Below are 20,068 nucleotides of genomic sequence, written 5' to 3' on the forward strand. Positions count from 1 at the left end.
TGAGGGGGTGGGGGAGGAGCTGCTACGGACTCGAGAGCTCAGGCTCTCAGCCCCCCACACGGGGCCTCTTAGGTCAGTCCCTGGTGAGCACACGCCACGCCACGCCCCGCTGGAGCAGGATCTGTACGTTGCCTTAACGCGGGTTGCCGGAAGGGCAGAGGCTAGAGCCACCCCCAGGGACGGGACCATGAGAAAAGAGCTGTCGCTCGCGTCGCCAACTGCCCTTAAATACGACTTAGCGCATGCGCAGTGCTACAGAGGCCGCTGTCCCTCCTACTACCAGTCCCGCCCTTGCGCTTCCGGGTCAGGCTCGCACCAGCGCGCGCTGGGGTCTGTTTGGGACTGGGGCCTTGGCCGCAGGCAGCGCCTGGCTCGTGCAGCTTGGCTGCGAGACCCGCCCGCCCCGCGCGGCTCCTGCTCCTGCGGGCGCAAGCCCCAGCCGTGAGCTCTGCGGCCCGCGCCGGCCGGGCTCCGGTGCAGGGGTCAGGCAGTAACAAGCCGGTGCGGCTGGCCCGGGGGCGGGCTCGCTCTCCTGGGCCCGCGTGTGACTCTGCTCCCATCTCTCCCGCCGCTGACCGTGCGCGGGGCAGGTCCCGCTGGAGTGTCCCTGGATGGATCCCGAAGCTCCCCTGGTCCGGAGCCGGCAGGAGCGGAGGCGGCTCTGCGGAGCCCGCGGCTGAGCCCCGCGTGGCCTCTGCCTTCGTGCGAGCTGCGTGTGATTCCGGCCCCTTGGGACAGCATGTTGTCGCGTGTGACCAAGGCAGTGGGGGTCGGAGTCGGGGTCAGGTTGCGGCGCGCCTGTAACGCTGCAGCTTTGTTATGCTCTCAGCCGTGCATGGAAAAATGCCCTGCGGCTCATGTTGTGTTCTCCAGACCCTACAGTTCCCAAAAGGTGATGAGATTTTGTTTGTTTGAAATAGATACAATATTTGAAAACTTGTACTACTGTCGGGTAGGGGATGGAAATCCCTTTTAAACCCAACTGGATGTCTCTTGGCCCTTCATCTTTTAATTGTACTCTAGCAAGAAGGCCTCACTCACCCTGTTTGATCCATATCAATCATTTCCCAAAATGTTGTTTTGGTGCTTGCCTATTTTCAGTCAGTTAGATTTTCATATTGTTGCTCTGGTTCAAAATAAAGTTTGAAACTCAACTATGTCTAATGGTCTGAGCTCAAATTGGGAGCCTAGGTACTTGAGTCCTAATTATGGCTCTGCCACTTGCTATTGGGCAGATCAGTGTAACCTCATCTACGTTTCCCCAGCTGTAGGATGGGAAATCTTACTGAACTTGTGGGTATTTGAGGTGTGATTTAGAAGTATGCAAATATTGATTAAACAAGCAGAGGTGCTTGTATTACCATAACTTAAAAGGCTCCAAAATCTTTGGTAATAGATGTGGAAGGATAGCTTATCTATTTACTGTTCTGAAGTTTTTTATGCACTTTTTCCCTTGTAAAGAAGAAACAGAAGACAGGTCCCATTGTTTCTGCTGATCATAAAGTGATAGCATATATTTACTGTGATAAAAATATTGCTTTTTTGCTTCTAACGGTACTCTAATTCAGTGCAATTGGAGACTAAGCAGTCCCTAAACCAGGGATTGGCAACCTTTGGTACCCAGCCCACCAGGGTAAGCCTCCTGGTGGGCTGGGCCAGTTTGTTTACCTGCCATGTCTGAACAGTCGCTGCTCCAGCCCAATGGGGGTGGCGGGAAGCAGTGGCCAGCACATCCCTCAGCCTACACTGCTTCCTGCAGCCCCCATTTAGGGTGACCAGATGTCCCGATTTTATAGAGACAGTCCTGACTTTTTGGTTTCTCTTATATAGGCTCCTATTACCCTCCATCCTTATTTTTCACACTTGCTGTCTGGTCACTCTACTCCCATTGGCTGGAAGCAGCCAGTGGGAGCTGCGATCAGTTGAACCTGTGGATATGGCAGGTAAACAAACCTGCTGGGCCTGCTAGGGGGCTTACCCTGGCAGGCTGAAGGTTGCCCAATCTCTGCCTTAAACAGTGTATGGTTTTGTTTTTTTGGGGGGAAAATGAGTTATAGCATGCATAATATAGTGCCTGTTACATGGCCCACAAAATGCAATATAGAGGAGTCATAGGGTCTGAACCTGCAGTCCTTATACAGATAGCACCCATGGAAGTCAGTGGAAGATTTTTGCCTAAAAATTTACATAATTTGGTTCTGAGACACAGTTGCACAATCTTTGTAGCTGAAGGAAAGCTAAAAGTCAGCCACAGAGCAAGGGTTGCTTCAGAAATGTTTAACATCCTACCAAAAAGGACTTGAATGACCACTTGATGTCCTTACCTAACTTGCTGCAGAGTCATATGCTGCAGAATTTAAACTTTTATTAAGGTTAAAATAAGTTTGTCATAGTTGTAAATGTATTTTACAATTGTAAACATTTATACATTGTTTTTCCTGAGTCTGCAGACAGTTCAAAATAGTAGCTGTTAGATATTAACACCCCACAACGTCAGTTAAGCTTATTGGGATGTTAATACCAAAGACTATAACTTTTAAAAGGCAGCATTATTTTATTTTGCATGTATTAGCAGATAGGATGGGGAAAGGGTTGGGTGGGGGTTAATTGCTGCAGAAAAGCAGATGTAGATGGGAGAAAGAAGCAGAGGAGGTAGTGAACCAAAGGAGTATGGGGAAGGAGACAAAAATAGGAGGGGTCATAAAGCTGAGCATATTTTCTTGCTGAATGGGCAATAAAATATTGACTAATTAATTACAATCTTAATACGTAGAGGTAGAGTCTTGCCAGAGTCTTTGCACCATACTTGCTGATATCAGTGGGTGTTCCACTTCGGATTGTTCATAGTATGTTGACCTCAATTTATACCCTGGTTCTGACTACAGCTAAAAGTGGAATTCAGTCTGCTCCAGAACAAGTTTGACACCCTTCGACTAAAATACACAGAGGGTCATAAGCAAGGACCATGTTCAGATTTATTTTATTTTGGTTTAGGTGACTTGGTCCTCTTCCATCTGTCTCCTCTTTCTAACTTTCTCCCTCCAGTGCCTGAACTGGCAAGTTGGTGACCAATCTGTCTTTGAAAATGTGTGTGTGTCTTTTCTTTGCCCTCTAACCTTCCTTCCTCTTGGTAGTTTCAATTAATACTTAGTAATTATTGGAGGAACTGTTCCCAAAAGACTAATTGTGTAGAGGAATTAATTTTTCTCAGGTTACACTTTTGCAGCTGGAAATGAAACTTGATAGAATGAAGAGGTGAGCCATAGCCTAATCTCAGCTACCTAGTGTCTGAAACACTTGCACTAGTTACCCTTTTCCCTAGCTTGTCCTCAGAATTATTTTAGAATGCTAAAACAACCTGCAAAGCTGCTTCAAAATACTCTAATGAATATTCTATCAGGGGTCAAAAATTTAAATAGATTTAATGGTAGCTGTTCATGTACTAATCTCGCAAATGTTTGTACAAGTTACGGAAACAGATATGAGTGGCAATGCAAACATTGAGGGGAAAACAAAGGAAGAGGAGATGGGGGCGAAATAAGGATGAAACTTTTTCAAGTTCCAAAGAAATGAGGAGTTACTAGTTACATGTATTAGGGTGACCAGATAGCAAGTGTGAAAAAAATTGGGACAGGCAGTAGGGGGAGTAATAGGAGCCTGTAGAAGGGAGACCCAAAAATCAGGACTGTGCCTATAAAATTGGGACATCTGGTCACCTTATTCATGTATACAGTTATTCTGCATCCTGATTTGTGAAATTACACCCTAATCGCTTTGTGAATAGGAATCTCTACATTTTATGTTTTTCAGGAAAAACTGGATATGTCTATATTTCCTGTTGAAAATATTAGAAATTTCAGTATCATAGCTCATGTAGACCATGGCAAAAGCACTCTAGCAGACAGGCTCTTGGAAATTACAGGTAAGCATTGTGATTTTAGATGTGTTTTTAGTTACCTTTACTTGTCATGTGAGCAGGTGCTGTGCAGACTTCCTAGTACAGTTCTACCACAGCATCTCTAATACCCATGCTATTCTAATCCTGGGCTTCTCATGCACATACACCATCACTTGTACAGCAATATAGATTTTGGTGTATTGCAAACAAATCTCAATTAGACAAAATAAAACAAAAGGGGAGGGTAGAAAGAACCAAGGAAGGGATGTGTTGGGGAATGGGATGAATAGATTGTATTTAGAAATGTAATGTTCTCTGTGCAACTCTTGATACACGATAAGTAGGTCAGTACCTACAATATTTATTGTACTTATAGTCAGAGTATGAAGGGCATAAAAAATTTTGGGCAGTCAGAAGGGGACTGTTGAAACCTGGAAACTTAAGACAATGGTTTTAGGGGGTAAAACTTAACACAGGTACTTCATGGTTAGTCCTCCCATTTCGATGGAGAGAGATAGAGCTGACTTACTTTGGAGCAAAAAATCTTTTGTATGGGCTTGGGAAAATGGAATGGTCAGGGGAATGTATGCATCATACACTTTATAGCTTGGTGTGCTGGGCTGGGATGTGGGAGATCCAGGTTAATCTTTCTGCTCTGTCTGATTTAGAGCAGAGTTCTTCTCTAAGTGCCCCAGGCTCAAAAACCTTCCTGGAAAAATTGTAGAAATGCTACATCTCTACAAAACATTTAGATGTTAACCATACAACACGTTACACAGAGATTTCATTTAGATGAAAATATTTCAACCTACTCTAGTTCACATCACTCTTAAGATGAAATAGTGGACCTTGTTTCATGACTATGGAGGTGTAGCTTGTATTGAAATCAGTATGGTTATATTATATTCTGGGTGAGTCTATGCTGGGAATGCACACCCATTTGTTGACCTGGCTCTGCCATGTGCATATTAAGAATTCAGTGTGGATCCTGTGGAGTCTCTGTTATGCAGATCTGCTGACTGTTTCATGCCTCAAGTAGAAAGAGTGCAAATAGCAGAGATGCTGCTTCATTTGTGAGGTTGGATTTCTAGTAGACATGGAGGAACTGTGCTGCTATTGAGTGATCCAAGGGGGAAGGATTCCTTCAACCCCGACCCCAAAGGAACTCTCAGGCTATGATCTGGAGTATGATTTATAGGTCTTAAGCCTCCCTCAGTGTGTCTGTAGATTCAGAAAGATATTACTGCATCATTTCACGTTACAAGAAGTTATTTTTGTAATCACCAGATCGTGCAACAATTTTATTTTAATTGAAAGCTTAGATTCTGCATAAACTGATAGATAAGCCCCATCTCATGAAGGAAAGTGCCCTGTGTGCCTTTGGAAAGTGAATTTGTCGAGCTTTGCTCTTATGTAAAAAGTCACCATTTAGATCTAGATTTAAATTTTGAGGGAAGGAATCCTTTCCCCTTGGATTATTTGATAGTTTGCAATGGTCTGTATTAGAAACTAAACAGAAGCTATCATACTCCTTTTGGACAATGCAAAATGATACTTGTGTAAAATTCAATTTTTAAAACGTGTTTTTAGGAACAATTGCTAAAACTGACCAAAATAAACAAGTGCTGGATAAACTGCAAGTGGAACGGGAAAGAGGGATCACAGTTAAGGCACAGACTGCATCTCTCTTTTACAGTTATGAAGGAATGAACTACCTCTTAAATCTCATTGACACACCCGTAAGTAAAGTATAAATATTGCTAAAAATCACATGAATCTAAATGTCTTCACTTTAAAATACTCACTCTTTTGAAATGTTAGGTTTGCCCATTATTCTGTGGTATTAAATTTGTAAGTTAATCCTCAATATTTTTCCTCCTCAGAAGCTTGAGCTGATGTGTTAATATCATACAGATGAAATCAACCAGAGATTGTTACTGCAAATGACTAGTTAAAGTTGTACTTGGAGTTCTAAATACCAATTTTTCTTCACAGGGTCATGTAGATTTTAGCTATGAAGTATCACGGTCACTATCTGCCTGTCAAGGTGTCATTCTTGTAGTGGATGCAAATGAGGTAGAGTTCCAAATTCTCCTGTTCTATATAGTAAAAAGTATTACCTTACGAAGTTTCCTAAGTCATTTAAACTTGCACTTTGTTACCCTTTTACCCTTTGGAAAAAGCGCTATTGTCACCTCAGACAAAGAATAAGAAAGCGACTTGGGAAGTACCAATTAGATGTGTCTGTGGATACGCTCGTCCTCTGAAATGAACGTGAAATAAGCTTAACCAGTAATATTGCAAGATTAGTGCCCTGCTTCCTACAAAGTGCTGAACTCATCCTCTGGGCTGATGAAGGCCTTCAACTCCACAGACTTTACTGGAGTTGAAGGCACTCAGCTTCTTCCAGGAAGTGCTCAGCAGCTCACAGGATAAAGCCCTCAGAGCGAAGTTGATTCTGGAATTCTGATGCAGTAACAATGCAAATCAGACCAGTGTTAAGACGAGTATACTCATTTTGTTTAGTTTTGTGATACAGTCAGCAGCACTTCAAAATGTTGGACATTTTGAATTTAAAATTTTGCTTTGAGGAGACATTCCTCACTCTAGCTATAGTATAGTATTACTAAAAACATAAGCACAAATGTCATTAAAAGTTGTGCCTATTTAGAGGGACAGAATAGATATCTAGCAAACAGTTATTTACAGGAAAATTAATCTTGTTAAAGCAACAGGATATCAGAGAACATTAGATCTTGCTATATTTCTGAAAGTGCACCTAAGTCAGTAGTTGTAGGCAGGTAAATAGTGTTAAACTGTGTTTAATTAAACTTTAATTTCAAATAAGATGTGCAGTTGAAATCTGAAGCGCTTCCCAATAATGGAGCTATAGAACACTGAAATGAGATTGATTTGTACAAGTATGTCACACTTTATATTAAGGTTTAATTTATAAGTAGTTTATAAGGAATTAAACGATTATTAGCGGTTATAGACTCAGACTCTAGGACTGGAAGGGACCTCAAGAGGTCATCGAGTCCAGTCCCCTGCCCTCATGGCAGGACCAAATACTGTCTAGACCATCCCTGATAGATATTTATCTAACCTACTCATGGTTATAACCATGTTTCAAACACTAATATCATCTGCAAACTTTAAATGTATTCCCTATGCCATGATCCAAAACATTTATGAATATATTGCATATGTTTCCCTTCTCTTACCATTCTGTTAGCTTTTTTGACTGCATCTGAGTGGATGTTTTCAGAGAACTATCCACGATGATTCCAAGATCTTTCTTGAGTGGTTACAGCTAATTTAGACTGCATCACTTTGTATGGATAGTTGGGATTATTTTTTCCCCGTGCACATTAATTCATACTTAACACTGAATTTCATCTGCCATTTTGTTACCCAGTCACTTAGTTTAATGAAATCTCTTTTTAGGTCTTTGCAGTCAGATTTGGTCTTAACTATTTTGAGTAATTTTGTATTGTTTAATAACATTGCCACCTCACCGTTCATCTCATTTTCCAGATCATTTTTCAATATGTTGACCAACACAGGTCCCAATACAGATCCTTGGAGTACCCTGGTACTTACCTCCCTTCATTGTGAAAGCTGACCATTTATTCCTATTCTTTGTTTCCTAACTTTTAGGCAGTTTGCTAATTCATAAAAGGACCTTTCCCCTTATCACATAACTGCTTACTTTGCTTACGAGCGTTTGGTGAGGGACCTTGTCAAAAGCTATCTGAAAGTCCAAGTATGCTATATCCACTGGATCACCTTTAGCCACATATTTGTTGATCCCGCTCAAAGAATTATACAAGATTTGTAAAGCATGATTTCCCTTTATAAAAGCCATATTGACCCTTTCCCAACATATGTTCATCTAAAGTGTCTGATAATTCTGTTTTTTACTATAGTTACAATCAATTTGCCTGATGCTGAAGTTAAGCTTACCAGCCTGTAATTACCAGGATCCCCTCTGGAGCTTTTTTAAAAATAAAAATTGTGACTTAGCAACAGGGTCACTCACCACACTGGCGCCTCTTGCTGGGCATCTCAGGAATTAGCTCAGTCCCAGTGGGTACACTGTCAGGTGGCGGCAGCAGCGGCTCTCGCCTCTGCACCCATTATAGCGCCTTTCTCTTGTCATCTGCTTCATGGCACAGCCCTCCAGCCATGTCAACATCTGGTCCCCTCAGGGGGACTCCTCCAACAAGAGCTGAGCCACTTCCCACAGCAGCTTGGCAGTCCACAGCTGGGCCACTCCTTCCCTGCTAGCACCTGCCCATCCTCTGGTACTGAAGCCCTGGAGGATGCCAGTCTTCTCCGTAGGGCTCCCTGCAGTAGACTAACTCACTCTGGTCTGCCGCTTCCTTTTATATTGGCCGGCTGGGCCCTGACTGGCTGGTCCAGCCACCACCTTAATTGTCTGCAGCCACTGCCCTAATTGGCTGTTTTGCCTGCAGCCACTCCTTTGGCTGGCAGCTGCTCAGCCTGGGTATCTGGCTGGTCACAGAAGCTCATTTAAGTGATAGGCTATGTAACACAATTAGTACTTCTGCAGTATCCTATTAGTGTTCCTTCAGAGCTCTTCAGTGAATATCATCTGGTGCTAATGTCTTATTATTGTTTAAGTTATCAATTTGTTCCCACACCACCTGTATTGACACCTCAATCTATGACTGTTCCTCAGATGTGTCACCCAGGACATCAAATGGCTCGTCTGTGGGGATCTCCCCCACTTCCTTTCAGTGAAGACTGATGTAAAGAAATCATTTAACTTCTTTGCAGTGGCCTTGTCTTCCTTGAGTGCTCCTTTTGCACCTCCATCATTTGGTGACCCCACTGATTTTTGGGCAGGCTTCCTGTACTTAAAAAAAAAAATTCTGCTCTTCATTTTTCTGTCCTTAGCCAGCTGCCTCTTCAAATCCTTTCTTGGCCTGTTACCTTATACTTTTACGCTTGATTTGCCTGAGTTTATGCTCCTTTCTATTTTCCTGAGTAAAATTTGATTTCCAATTTTGAAAGGATGCCTTTTTGCCTCAGACTGCCTCTTTTAATTTGCTGTTCAACCATGGTGGCCTTTTTTGGTTATCTGACTGGGTTTTTTGTTTGGGGTATACGTTTAGTTTGAGCCTCTATTACAGTGTTTTTAAATAGTTTCCGTGCAGTTTGCTGGCATTTCACCCTTATGACTTACTTTTAATTTCTGTCTATGTAGCTTCCTCGTTTTTGTGTAATCCCCCTTTTTGAAGTTAAATGCTTCTGTGGTGAGGGTTTTTTCATCCCCTTCCTCTCCTCCCCCCCCCCCCGCCCCCAAGTATGTTTAAATTTAATTACATTATAGATGCTGTTACTGAGCAGTTCAGCTATATTCACCTTTGGATCAGATTCTCTGCTCCATTTAGGATTAAATCAGGAATTGCTGCTCCTTTTGTGGGTTGCAGGACAAGCTGTTCCAGGAAGCAGTCATTTATGGGGTCAGTATCCCTTCCTTAGGTGACATATACGGAGTCGATATGAAGATAGTTGAAATCCGTTACTGGGAAGGTTTCTGTTTTTGTAGCCCTTTGAATCTCCCTGAGCATTTTGCAGTCAGTCAGTCATCCTGGTCAAGTGGTAGGTAATATATTCCTATTGCTATGCTGTTAGTGTTCAAGCATGGAATTTCTATCCTTGGAGATGCTATGGTACAGTTTGAGTCATTTAAGATTTTTAGTTTGACTCTGTGCTTTCTTTCATACACAGTGCCACTCCTCCCCCACTCTGTCATTCATGTATATTTGGTATTTTGGGATTACCGTATGCCATAGATTATCTTCATTCCACCAAGTGTCCGGGATTCTTATTACATCAATTATTTTCATTTAATGCTAGGCACTCCAATTCACCCACTTTAGTACTTAGACTTTTAGCGTTTGTATATTATTAGTCAAATTGGAAAAGATGGGGATCAATATGAGAATTGAAAAGGGGATAAAGAACTGGTTAAAGGGGAGACTACAAGGGGTCGTACTGAAGAGTGAACTGTCAGGCTGGAAGGAGGTTACTAGTGGAGTTCCTCAAGGATCGGTTCTGGGACCAATCTTATTTAACCTTTTTATTACTGACCTTGGCACAAAAAGCAGAAATGGGCTAATAAAGGTCACGGATAACACAAAGCTGGGGGGTATTGCTAACACGGAGAAAGACCGCAATATCATACAGGAAGATCTGGATGACCTTGTAAACTGAAGTAATAGTAATAGGATGAAATTTAATAGTGAAAAGTGCAAGGTCATGCACTTAGGGATTAATAATAAGAACTTTAGATATAGATTGGGGACGCATCAGTTGGAAGCAATAGAGGAGGAGAAGGACCTTGGGGTATTGGTAGATCGCAGGATGACTATGAGCCGCCAATGTGATAAGGCCGTTAAAAAAGCTAATGCGGTTTTAGGATGCATCAGGCGAGGTATTTCCAGCAAAGATAAGGAGGTACCGTTATATAAGGCGCTGGTGAGACCCCACCTGGAATACTGTGTGCAGTTCTGGTCTCCCATGTTTAAGAAGAATGAATTCAAACTGGAACAGGTTCAGAGACGGGCTACTAGGATGATCCAAGGAATGGAAAACCTGTCATATGAAAGGAGACTCAAAGAGCTTGGCTTGTTTAGTCTAGCCAAAAGAAGGCTGAGGGGGGATATGCTTGCTCTTTATAAATATATCAGAGGGATTAATATTAGGGAGGGAGAGGAATTATTTAAGCTTAGTACCAATGTAGGTACAAGAACAAATGGGTATAAACTGGACATTAGGAAGTTTAGACTTGAAATTAGACGAAAGTTTCTAACCATTAGAGGAGTGAAGTTCTGGAACAGCCTTCCAAGGGGAGTAGTGGGGGCAAAAGACATATCTGGCTTTAAGATTAAGCTTGATAAGTTTATGGAAGGGATGGTATGATGGGATAGCCTAATTTTGGCAATTGATCTTTGATTATCGCCAGATAAGTATGCCCAGTGGTTGGTGATGGGATATTGGATGGGATGGGATCTGAGTTACTGCAGAGAATTCTGAGTGCTGGCTGGTGAGTCTTGCCTACGTGCTCAGGGTTTAGCTGATCACCATATTTGGGGTTGGGAGGGAATTTTCCTCCAGGGCAGATTGGCAGAGGCCCTGGAGGTTTTTCGCTTTCCCCTGCAGTGTGGGGCATGGGTCACTTGCTGGTGGATTCTCTGCAGCTTGAGGTCTAATTTGAAGACTTCAATAACTCAGGCATAGGTTAGGGGTTTGTTATAGAAGTGGATGGGTAGGGTTCTGTGGCCTGCTTGGTGCAAGGGGTCGGACTAGATGATCACATTGGTCCCTTCTGACCCTAGAATCTATGAATCTATATAGGCATGTAAATGGGCGTCACTCACCACCGCAGCGCATCCTACTGGTCGTCCTGGGAATTAGCTCAAATTCCAGCCCGGAGTGCCCTCTGCAGGCCAGTGATCTGCCTTTTGGCTACTGGCCCCGTGTCCCTTTTATGTGGGGTTCTGCCCCCTGGCAGTAACCCCTTCCTCTTTCTTAGGGGTTTCCCCTCCCTGGGAACCCCCCCACCCTCTATCTCCACTTTGCCTCAGTGTCTTGGCAACTGCCCAGTCATTAGCTAGCCCCACGCCCTGGGGAAGACTGCAGTATTAGCCTCTCATCATCGGCAAAGGGGGTTGGACCTGCTGCCTTGGCCTACCTCTGGGTTATAGACTCATAGACTTTAGGGTCAGAAGGGACCAATATGATCATCTAATCTGACCTCCTGCACAAAGCAGGCCACAGAACCCTACCCGTCCACTTCTATAACACACCCCTAACCTACGTCCGAGTTATTGAAGTCTTCAAATTGTGGTTTGAAGACCTCAAGCTGCAGAGAATCCACCAGCAAGTGACCCATGCCCCACGCTGCAGAGGAAGGCGAAAAACCCCCAGGGCCTCTGCCAATCTGCCCCGGAGGAAAATTCCTTCCCGACCCCAAATATGGTGATCAGCAAAACCCCGAGCATGTGGGCAAGACTCACCAGCCAGCACTCAGGAAAGAATTCTCTGTAGTAACTCAGATCCCATCCCATCCAACATCCCATCACAGACCACTGGGCATACTTATCTGCTGATAATACTGCAACCCCAGTACCTTCTGGCCTAATCCTAGGCTGCAGCCTGGGGCTTTCCAGGCAGGAGCTCACCAGCTCCTCTGCCTTTTTCCAGCTCTGCTTCACCCTAGGTCCTTATTTGGTTCTCTGCAGCCAGGCCCTTCTCTCTCTGAATCCAGAGAGAGACTGTCTGGGCACCTGGCTTCTCTGCCCTTATGTAAGGGCCTGTTGCTCTGTTTGGGGCATGGCCCCCGCTGCTGCCACTTCCCCAATCAGCCCAGCCTAAAAGGCTGCTTTCTCCAGCCCCAGCCCTTATCCAGGGCTGTTTTAACCCCTTCCGGGCTGGAGCAGAGATCCACTCTGCTACAAGGCACTTGTACATTTTGTCAATATTCAATTGCTTGCCTTCATGTGTGATGTTTAAATGGAACTGTGTTTCATTTGACTGTTCCACACTAGCACCTGTCTCTCCTTTATTAACATCTTACCTATCCTCTTTACTTGGATATAGAGTTCCCCCTTTAATAAATTCATTCTTAAGGGATGTCTTTGCCCAAATTGTACTTCTGCACCAACTAACAGATCAGTTATTTGTACAGCTCTAGTTATAAGTACATCAGTAGAAGGTGTTATAGGTGATTATTAGCAACCTATTGACCTACTGGATTCTATAACAATTGCTTTATTAAAATATCTATTACTTTTTAACCTTTTTATAAACAGAACCTTAATATTAAGTGTCATCCAATTATCTTTTAAACAAGACTAGGTTCATATAGTACTGTAGAAGGGAATTATTTTTGAGCATTAATACGTTTACTATTACATTATTTCCATGTTTTTTATATTACCATTATCTAAAAGTATATTATTGAAAGCCAATTAAAGAGAATAATACCTCCCCAAAAGAAGGGATATGTGTAATAGGAAAATAGGCTTCTTATCTGTTAATACCCTAAACACAGAACATAGTAGTAGTGGGTGATAAAATGTTGTTTATGAATGCTTTCCAGGGTATTCAAGCACAAACGATGGCTAACTTCTATCTTGCTTTTGAAGCACAACTGGCAATAATTCCTGTTGTAAACAAGGTAATAATGTTTTAGACTTATATATAGCAATTTTTACATAACCATGACAAAATTATGAAATACAAGAAATGTATCACCAAACTGAAGGATGCAACAAAAGATGGAGTGAAGTTTACTTTTGTTTTAAGCTGCCAATCTGTAATAAATATGGTATATTAGTATTTTAAGCTATTTGCAGTGAATTTTAGACACTGTGAAAGGTGTCAATTTACACAGTATGATAGGTAGAAACTTTACTTGGGTGACAGCAGTGAAAGAGTCCCCACACAGTGGGTGTTAAGTTTATACAGCCTTGTCTATGCTAGATTTTTAGGACATATCAGAGTTTTAGCTAATGTGTTTGAACAACACACCTTAAATCCTAGTCAAGGCAAAACCAAACTGAAGGGTGTACATTAAACTGTCCCCTCACCTCGTTTACTGTGCATCTTTAGCTCATTGGAGTGTAAGTTATGTTAAAGTAGGGTACTTGGGAACATGGAACTTGCATCACTTCTGAGCTTGACTCACTCTGAATCTTAGTCTGGAGAAACAAGAAAACAGCATTGTGAGTGAGATGATGTTCCCTTGCTCTATTCAGTCCTTTACCTCTGCTGAAATGATGAAGACAGGTAAAATGAATGTTAAATGTGATGGTACTTTTTCTTGATAGATTTGCTTAATAACATTGCAGCCCATCGTGATGATTTAAAACACTGTATGTCAGTCTGCTACAAAATTCTCTATCTTTATTTTAATTTCTGGTATATCACACAGCCAGCTTTCTACAAAGATCACTTAACTTCCACCGTGGTGTTCATTGTATTTGAGCATGCTTTTCATTCCCGCCCCGCCCCCCTTCTGTTTTCAAAGGTGATACATGCGTGAGAGTATTTGGCTTGTCACCTAATCAGTATTCAAGAAATATACTTTAATGAGCTTTTAAGAAAAAGACTCCACAAATGACAAGCTCTACCTGTAGGGTTGTGTGAGTGGAAAAGCAGGAGACAGGTTATTGATTATCTAGTTAAGTGAACTGAAATATGTAGATGTAAATTTTCTCAATATCTGTGCTGTAAATAAGGCTGAGTAGTGTTTTACCCTTGTGCTAGATGCAGACTTGCAATATCACATGAATTTTTCCAACTGAGGTACAAAATCTACCTCCCTTCTTTTTATTAATCATTTTTTGTTATAGTAAAGCATCCCCTTCAAAGGCACCAAAGGGAAAAAGTAAAGTCTTGCCAGAGGTTAATAAGCAAATAGAACTTTACAGTGCTGGGCTATAGCATAGTTTATAAAGCTGTTTTGAAACTTGTAACCTGTCTATATCTTACTAGCAATCTTGTTAGCAGTATTCTACAAGAATTGTTGTTATAAGCAGGTCTCTAAAAGATTCATAGACTCTAGGACTGGAAGGGACTTTGAGAGTCTAGTCCCTTGCCCTCATGACAGGATCACATACTGTCAAGACCATCCTTAATAGACATTTATCTAACCTACTCTTAAATATCTCCAGAGATGGAGATTCCACAACCTCTCTAGGCAATTTATTCCAGTGTTTAACCACCCTGACAGTTAGGAACTTTTTCCTAATGTCCAACCTAAATCTCCCTTGCTGCAGTTTAAGCCCATTGCTTCTTGTTCTATCATTAGAGGCTAAGGTGAACAAGTTTTCTCCCTCCTCCTTATGGCACCCTTTTAGATACCTGAAAACTGCTATCATGTCCCCTCTCAGTCTTCTCTTTTCCAAACTAAACAAACCCAGTTCTTTCAGCCTTCCTTCATAGGTCATGTTCTCAAGACCTTGAATCATTCTTGTTGCTCTTCTCTGGACCCTCTCCAATTTCTCCACATCTTTCTTGAAATGCGGTGCCCAGAACTGGACACAATACTCCAGTTGAGGCTGAACCAGCGCAGAGTAGAGCAGAAGAATGACTTCTCATGTCTTGCTCACAACACACCTGTTAATACATCCTAGAATTGCATTTGCTTTTTTTTGCAACAGGATCACACTGACTCATATTTAGCTTGTGGTCCACTATAACCCCTAGATCCCTTTCTGCCGTACTCCTTCCTAGACAGTTTCTTCCCATTCTGTATGTGTGAAACTGATTGTTCCTTCCTAAGTGGAGCACTTTGCATTTGTCTTTATTGAACTTCATCCGGTTTACCTCAGACCATTTCTCCAATTTGTCCAGATCATTTTGAATTATGACCCTGTCCTCCAAAGCAGTTGCAATCCCTCCCAGTTTGGTATCGTCTGCAAACTTAATAAGCATACTTTCTATGCCAACATCTAAGTCGTTGATGAAGATATTGAACAGAGCCGGTCCCAAAACAAACCCTGCGGAACCCCACTTGTTATACCTTTCCAGCATGATTGGGAACCATTAATAACTACTCTCTGAGTATGGTTATCCAGCCGGTTGTGCACCCACCTTATGGTAGCCCCATCTAAATTGTATTTGCCTAGTTTATTGATAAGAATATCATGCGAGACTGTATCAAATGCCTTACTAAAGTCTAGGTATACCAGATCCACCACTTCTCCCTTATCCACAAGACTCGTTATCCTATCAAAGAAAGCTATCAGATTGGTTTGACACGATTTGTTTTTTGCAGATCCATGCTGGCTATTCCCTATCACCTTATCACCTTCCAAGTGTTTGCAGATGATTTCTTTAATTACTTGCTCCATTATCTTCCCTGGCACAGAAGTTAAACTAACTGGTCTGTAGTTTCCTGGGTTGTTTTTTATTTCCCTTTTTATAGATGGGCACTATATTTGCCCTTTTCCAGTCTTCTGGAATCTCTCCCATCTCCCATGATTTTCCAAAGATAATAGCTAGAAGCTCAGATACCTCCTTTATTAGCTCCTTGCGTACTTTAGGATGCATTTCATCAGGCTCTGGTGACTTGCAGGCATCAACTTTTCTAAGTGATTTTTAACTTGTTCTTTTTTTATTTTATCTTCTAAACCTACCCCCTTCCCATAAGCATTCACTATGTTAGGCATTCCTTCAGACTTCTCAGTGAAGACCGAAACAAAGAAGTCAATAAGTATCTCTGCCATTTCCAAGTTTCCTGTTACTGTTTCTCCCCCTCCTCACTGAGCAGTGGGCCTACCCTGTCCTTGGTCTTCCTCTTGCTTCTAATGTATTGAGAAAAAAGTCTTCCTGTTTCCCTTTATTCCCATAGCTCGTTTGAGCTCATTTTGTGCCTTTTGCCTTTCAAATCTTGCCCCTGCACTCCTGTGTTGTTTGCCTATATTCATCCTGTGTAATCTGACCTAATTCCCATATTTTATGACTCCTTTTTATTTTGTAGGTCATGCAAGATCCCGTGGTTAAGCCAAGGTGGTCTTTTGCCACATTTTCTATCTTTCCTACCCAGCAGAATAGCTTGCTTTTGGGCCCTTAATAGTGTCCCTTTGACAAACTGCCAACTCTCCTCAGTTGTTTTTTCTCTCTGTCTTGATTCCCATGGGACCTTACCTATCATCTCTCTGAGCTTACCAAAATCCGCCTTCGTGAAATCCATTGTCTCTATTTTGCTGTACTCCCTTCTACCCTTCCTTAGAATTGCAAACTCTATGATTTCATGATCACTTTCACCCAAGCTGCCTTCTACTTTCAAATTCTCAACAAGTTCCTCCCTATTTGTTAAAATCAAGTCTAGAACTGCTTCCCCCCAATAGCTTTTTCAACCTTCTGAAATAAAAAGTTGTCCGCAGTGCAGTCCAAAAACTTATTGGATAGTCTGTGCCCTGCGGTGTTATTTTCCCAACATATATCTGGATAGTTGAAGTCCCTCATCACCACCAAGTCTTGGGCTTTGGATGATTTTGTTTAAAAAAAGCCTCATCCACCTTTTCCACCTGGTTTGGTGGCCTGTAGTAGACTCCTAGCACAACATTACTCTTGTTTTTTACCCCTTTCAGCCTAACCTAGAGACTCTCAACACTTTCGTCTCCTATGTCCATCTCCACCTCAGTCCAAGTGTGTACATTTTTTATATATAAGGCAACACCTCCTCCCTTTTTCCCCTGTCTATCCTTCTTGAGCAAGCTGTACCCATCCACAGAAACATTCCAATCGTGTATTATCCCACCAAGTTTCAGTGATGCCAACAATGTCATAGTTGTATTTATTTATTAGAATTTCCAGTTCTTCTTCGAGTGCTTGCTCATATCCATTCCAGTTAGGTGTGCAAGCACCGCGTGCACGTTCATCGGAGATTTTTACCCTAGCAACACTCGGTGGGCCGGCAGGGCGCCCCCTGGAGCGGCACCACTATGGTGCCGGATATATACCCCTGCCGGCCCCTCCGCTCCTCAGTTCCTTCTTACTGCCCGTGTCAGTCGTTGGAACAGTGGAGTGCAGTTTGCCTGACCTCCACCTCCTTAGCGATTCGCTCGTTTCTTTTCTAATTGTGTATATAGTTCGATTGCTTCTAGTATAGTTAGTGTTAGTTATTAGTTCTGTAATAGTTATTGTAGATAGTTTGGAGGGATCGGGGATTAGCCCCTTCCCTTTCCCCTGTACCGGGGCTCATGCCCGGCTCACCGGGCTTCAAACCGTGCTCGGCCTGCCATAGACCGATGCCCACAGGAGACCCGCACGACTCCTGTCTTAGGTGCTTGGGTGAGTCTCATCTTACGGACAAGTGCCGCATCTGTAAGGCGTTCAAGCCCCGGACTAAAAAAGAGTGGGACATTCGCCTAAAGCAACTGCTGATGGAGGCAGCGTTGACTCCCCAGTCCTCGGCACCGTCAGCGGCACCGGGAACAAGTATCTCCTCGGCACCGGAGCACACGCCAACGGTGAAGGCTCCTCGACATCAGCCTTCGTCGGCCCAAGCTCCCACCCGGCACCGTTCGCTCTCACCAAGGAGCAAGAAGCACAAGCCTCCTGTGGCGGCTATATCCACACTGCAGTCCGAGCGCTTAGCCAAGTCAGATCGCCCGGCACCGTCAACTGCTGCGGCACCGACGTCCTCCGCACTGTTGATTCCGACCTCGCAGGAGCTGTTGAGTCCAGTGCTTACCAGCTCCCTGGCACGCGCTGTAGTTGATCTTACCGTGCCATCCACTCCGGAGACGTTCTCCGCGGCACGAGACTTGATCGCTCTGACGGAGCCTGAGCTGCCTCGATCCCTGGTACCGCCGGTGCGGGTCCCTCAGTTTATGGGCAAGCCGGCCCTCGTGAGACCTTCTTTGCCCGGTACCACGGAGCTTCGCCGGTCCTGGTCCAGGTCCTGCAGGCACTCCCGGTCCCGCCATCGATCCCGGTCCCACGGCTGCTCGCAATCCCGGTACCGTTCTCCATCGAGGTACCGGTCGTACTCGCGGTACCACTCGAGGTCCCGGTCGCCATCCAGATACTACCAGCACCTCTCCAGATCTCGACACCACTCTCGGCACCGGGTTTCTCGCAGCCGATCTTGGCACGGCGATTCCAGGCACTGGTTGACCTCCTGGCACCACGCTAGTCGCAGGTCCCGGTCCCACTCCCAGCACCGTCATGACTCTCGGTACCGTCCTCCGGCACCGCGTAGAGACGGTCCGAATGGATGCAGAGACCCACATCAGATGGTCTCCGTCCCACTGTGGCCATCCCGCCATCCGTCAATCTCCTCTCATGCAGAATCTGCATTATGGGGATTCAGATAACCACCAGGGTCCTCATCAGTGGCCTTTTTGGACACCTTGGGCCTACCATCAGAACCATGGTGATCCGCATATTCCACCGCGCTCCTCCCCTTCTGAACATCGGGCACCAGAATCCACTGTGAGCAGACCCCCCCCCCGGCGGGTACGGAGGAATCTACAATCCACGTACCAGATCCACAAGATCCGCAGGACATCCTCCAAGACCAGGAGTCGCTCCAAGACCCGCTGGTCCCCGGGGTTTCATCCTCTTCTTCACCGGATGAAGCGGTGGCTGGGACAGCTACATCTGGACCACCCCCCATTGACCTCAGGTCGCACCAGGACCTCTTGCGTCGCGTCGCCCTCAACATTAACTTACCCGTTGAGGAAGTTCCTGAGGTGGACGACCCGGTTGTAAGCATACTGTCAGCGGAGGCTCCAATCAGGGTAGCCCTCCCCTTCATCTGCTCAATACAGGCGCGAGCGGATACCATCTGGCAATCCCCAGCATCCTTACCACCCACAGCCAAGGGGGTTGAACGCAAATATATGGTACCATCCAAGGGGTACGAGTACGTGTATGTACACCCTCCTCCTTGTTCATTGGTGGTTCAGTCCATCAATGAACGGGAGCGCCATGGCCAGCAAGCCCCTGCGCCTAAATCATGGGAGGCCAGGCACATGGATTTGCTGGGTAGGAAGATCTGTTTTGCGGGAGGCCTCCAACTCAGGGTGGCAAACCAGCAAGCCCTCCTGAGTCAGTACAACTATAACACCTGGGAGGCAGTAGGGAAGTTTGTAGAGCTCGTCCCGTAGCACTCCCGCCAGGAATTCACAGCTCTCCTGGAGAAAAGGAAGAAAGTTGCGCGGACCTCCTTCCAGACCTCGCTGGATGCCGCCGATTCGGCAGCTAGAACCATCGCCTCAGGGATTGCCATGCGGCGTATATCGTGGCTGCAGGCGTCAGGCCTACTACCTGAACTCCAGTATACCATACAGGACCTACCCTTTGATGGCCAAGGTCTCTTCTCCCAGAAGACGGACCCTCGCTTCCAGAGTCTGAAGGACAAGCGCGTAATTATGCATTTGCTGGGAATGCATACGCCACAGACTCAGAGACGATCTTTCCGGTCGCAACCTCAGCGCCCCTATCCCCCACCTCGACCAAGGCAGGACTTCATCAGAAGGCGAGGTTGTACCTCTCGCAGACGACAGTCTGGACCTCAGGGGGGTACCAACTCTGGTCCTACCAAGCCACTGGCGGGACCGAAGCCAAACTTTTGAGGGTGCGCCCGAGAGCGCCGTACCAGTTACCTCCCAGGAT

At 44.5% G+C, this 20,068-nt stretch overlaps 1 protein-coding gene across 5 annotated transcripts in view; it reads left to right on the plus strand.

Moving 5' to 3' along the window:
- Positions 1-505: 505 nt before the first annotated feature.
- The window catches only part of GUF1 (GUF1 homolog, GTPase), a 60,218-nt gene continuing 40,655 nt past the window's right edge, over positions 506-20,068 (plus strand). Inside the window, exons 1-5 of one of the 5 annotated variants that reach the window (XM_030563125.1) lie at positions 506-892; positions 3,811-3,922; positions 5,489-5,637; positions 5,894-5,974; positions 13,035-13,112. In XM_030563125.1, the coding sequence (XP_030418985.1) occupies positions 740-892; positions 3,811-3,922; positions 5,489-5,637; positions 5,894-5,974; positions 13,035-13,112 (573 nt within the window). In that variant the 5' untranslated portion in view covers positions 506-739. Of the gene's footprint in view, positions 893-3,810; positions 3,923-5,488; positions 5,638-5,893; positions 5,975-13,034; positions 13,113-20,068 lie in introns of those variants that run through there. The other 4 variants (XM_030563122.1, XM_030563123.1, XM_030563124.1 and 1 more) reach the window with 4 other exon arrangements.

The sequence above is a fragment of the Gopherus evgoodei genome, chromosome 5, assembly GCF_007399415.2.
Source record: "Gopherus evgoodei ecotype Sinaloan lineage chromosome 5, rGopEvg1_v1.p, whole genome shotgun sequence".
Classification (NCBI taxonomy): domain Eukaryota; kingdom Metazoa; phylum Chordata; order Testudines; family Testudinidae; genus Gopherus; species Gopherus evgoodei.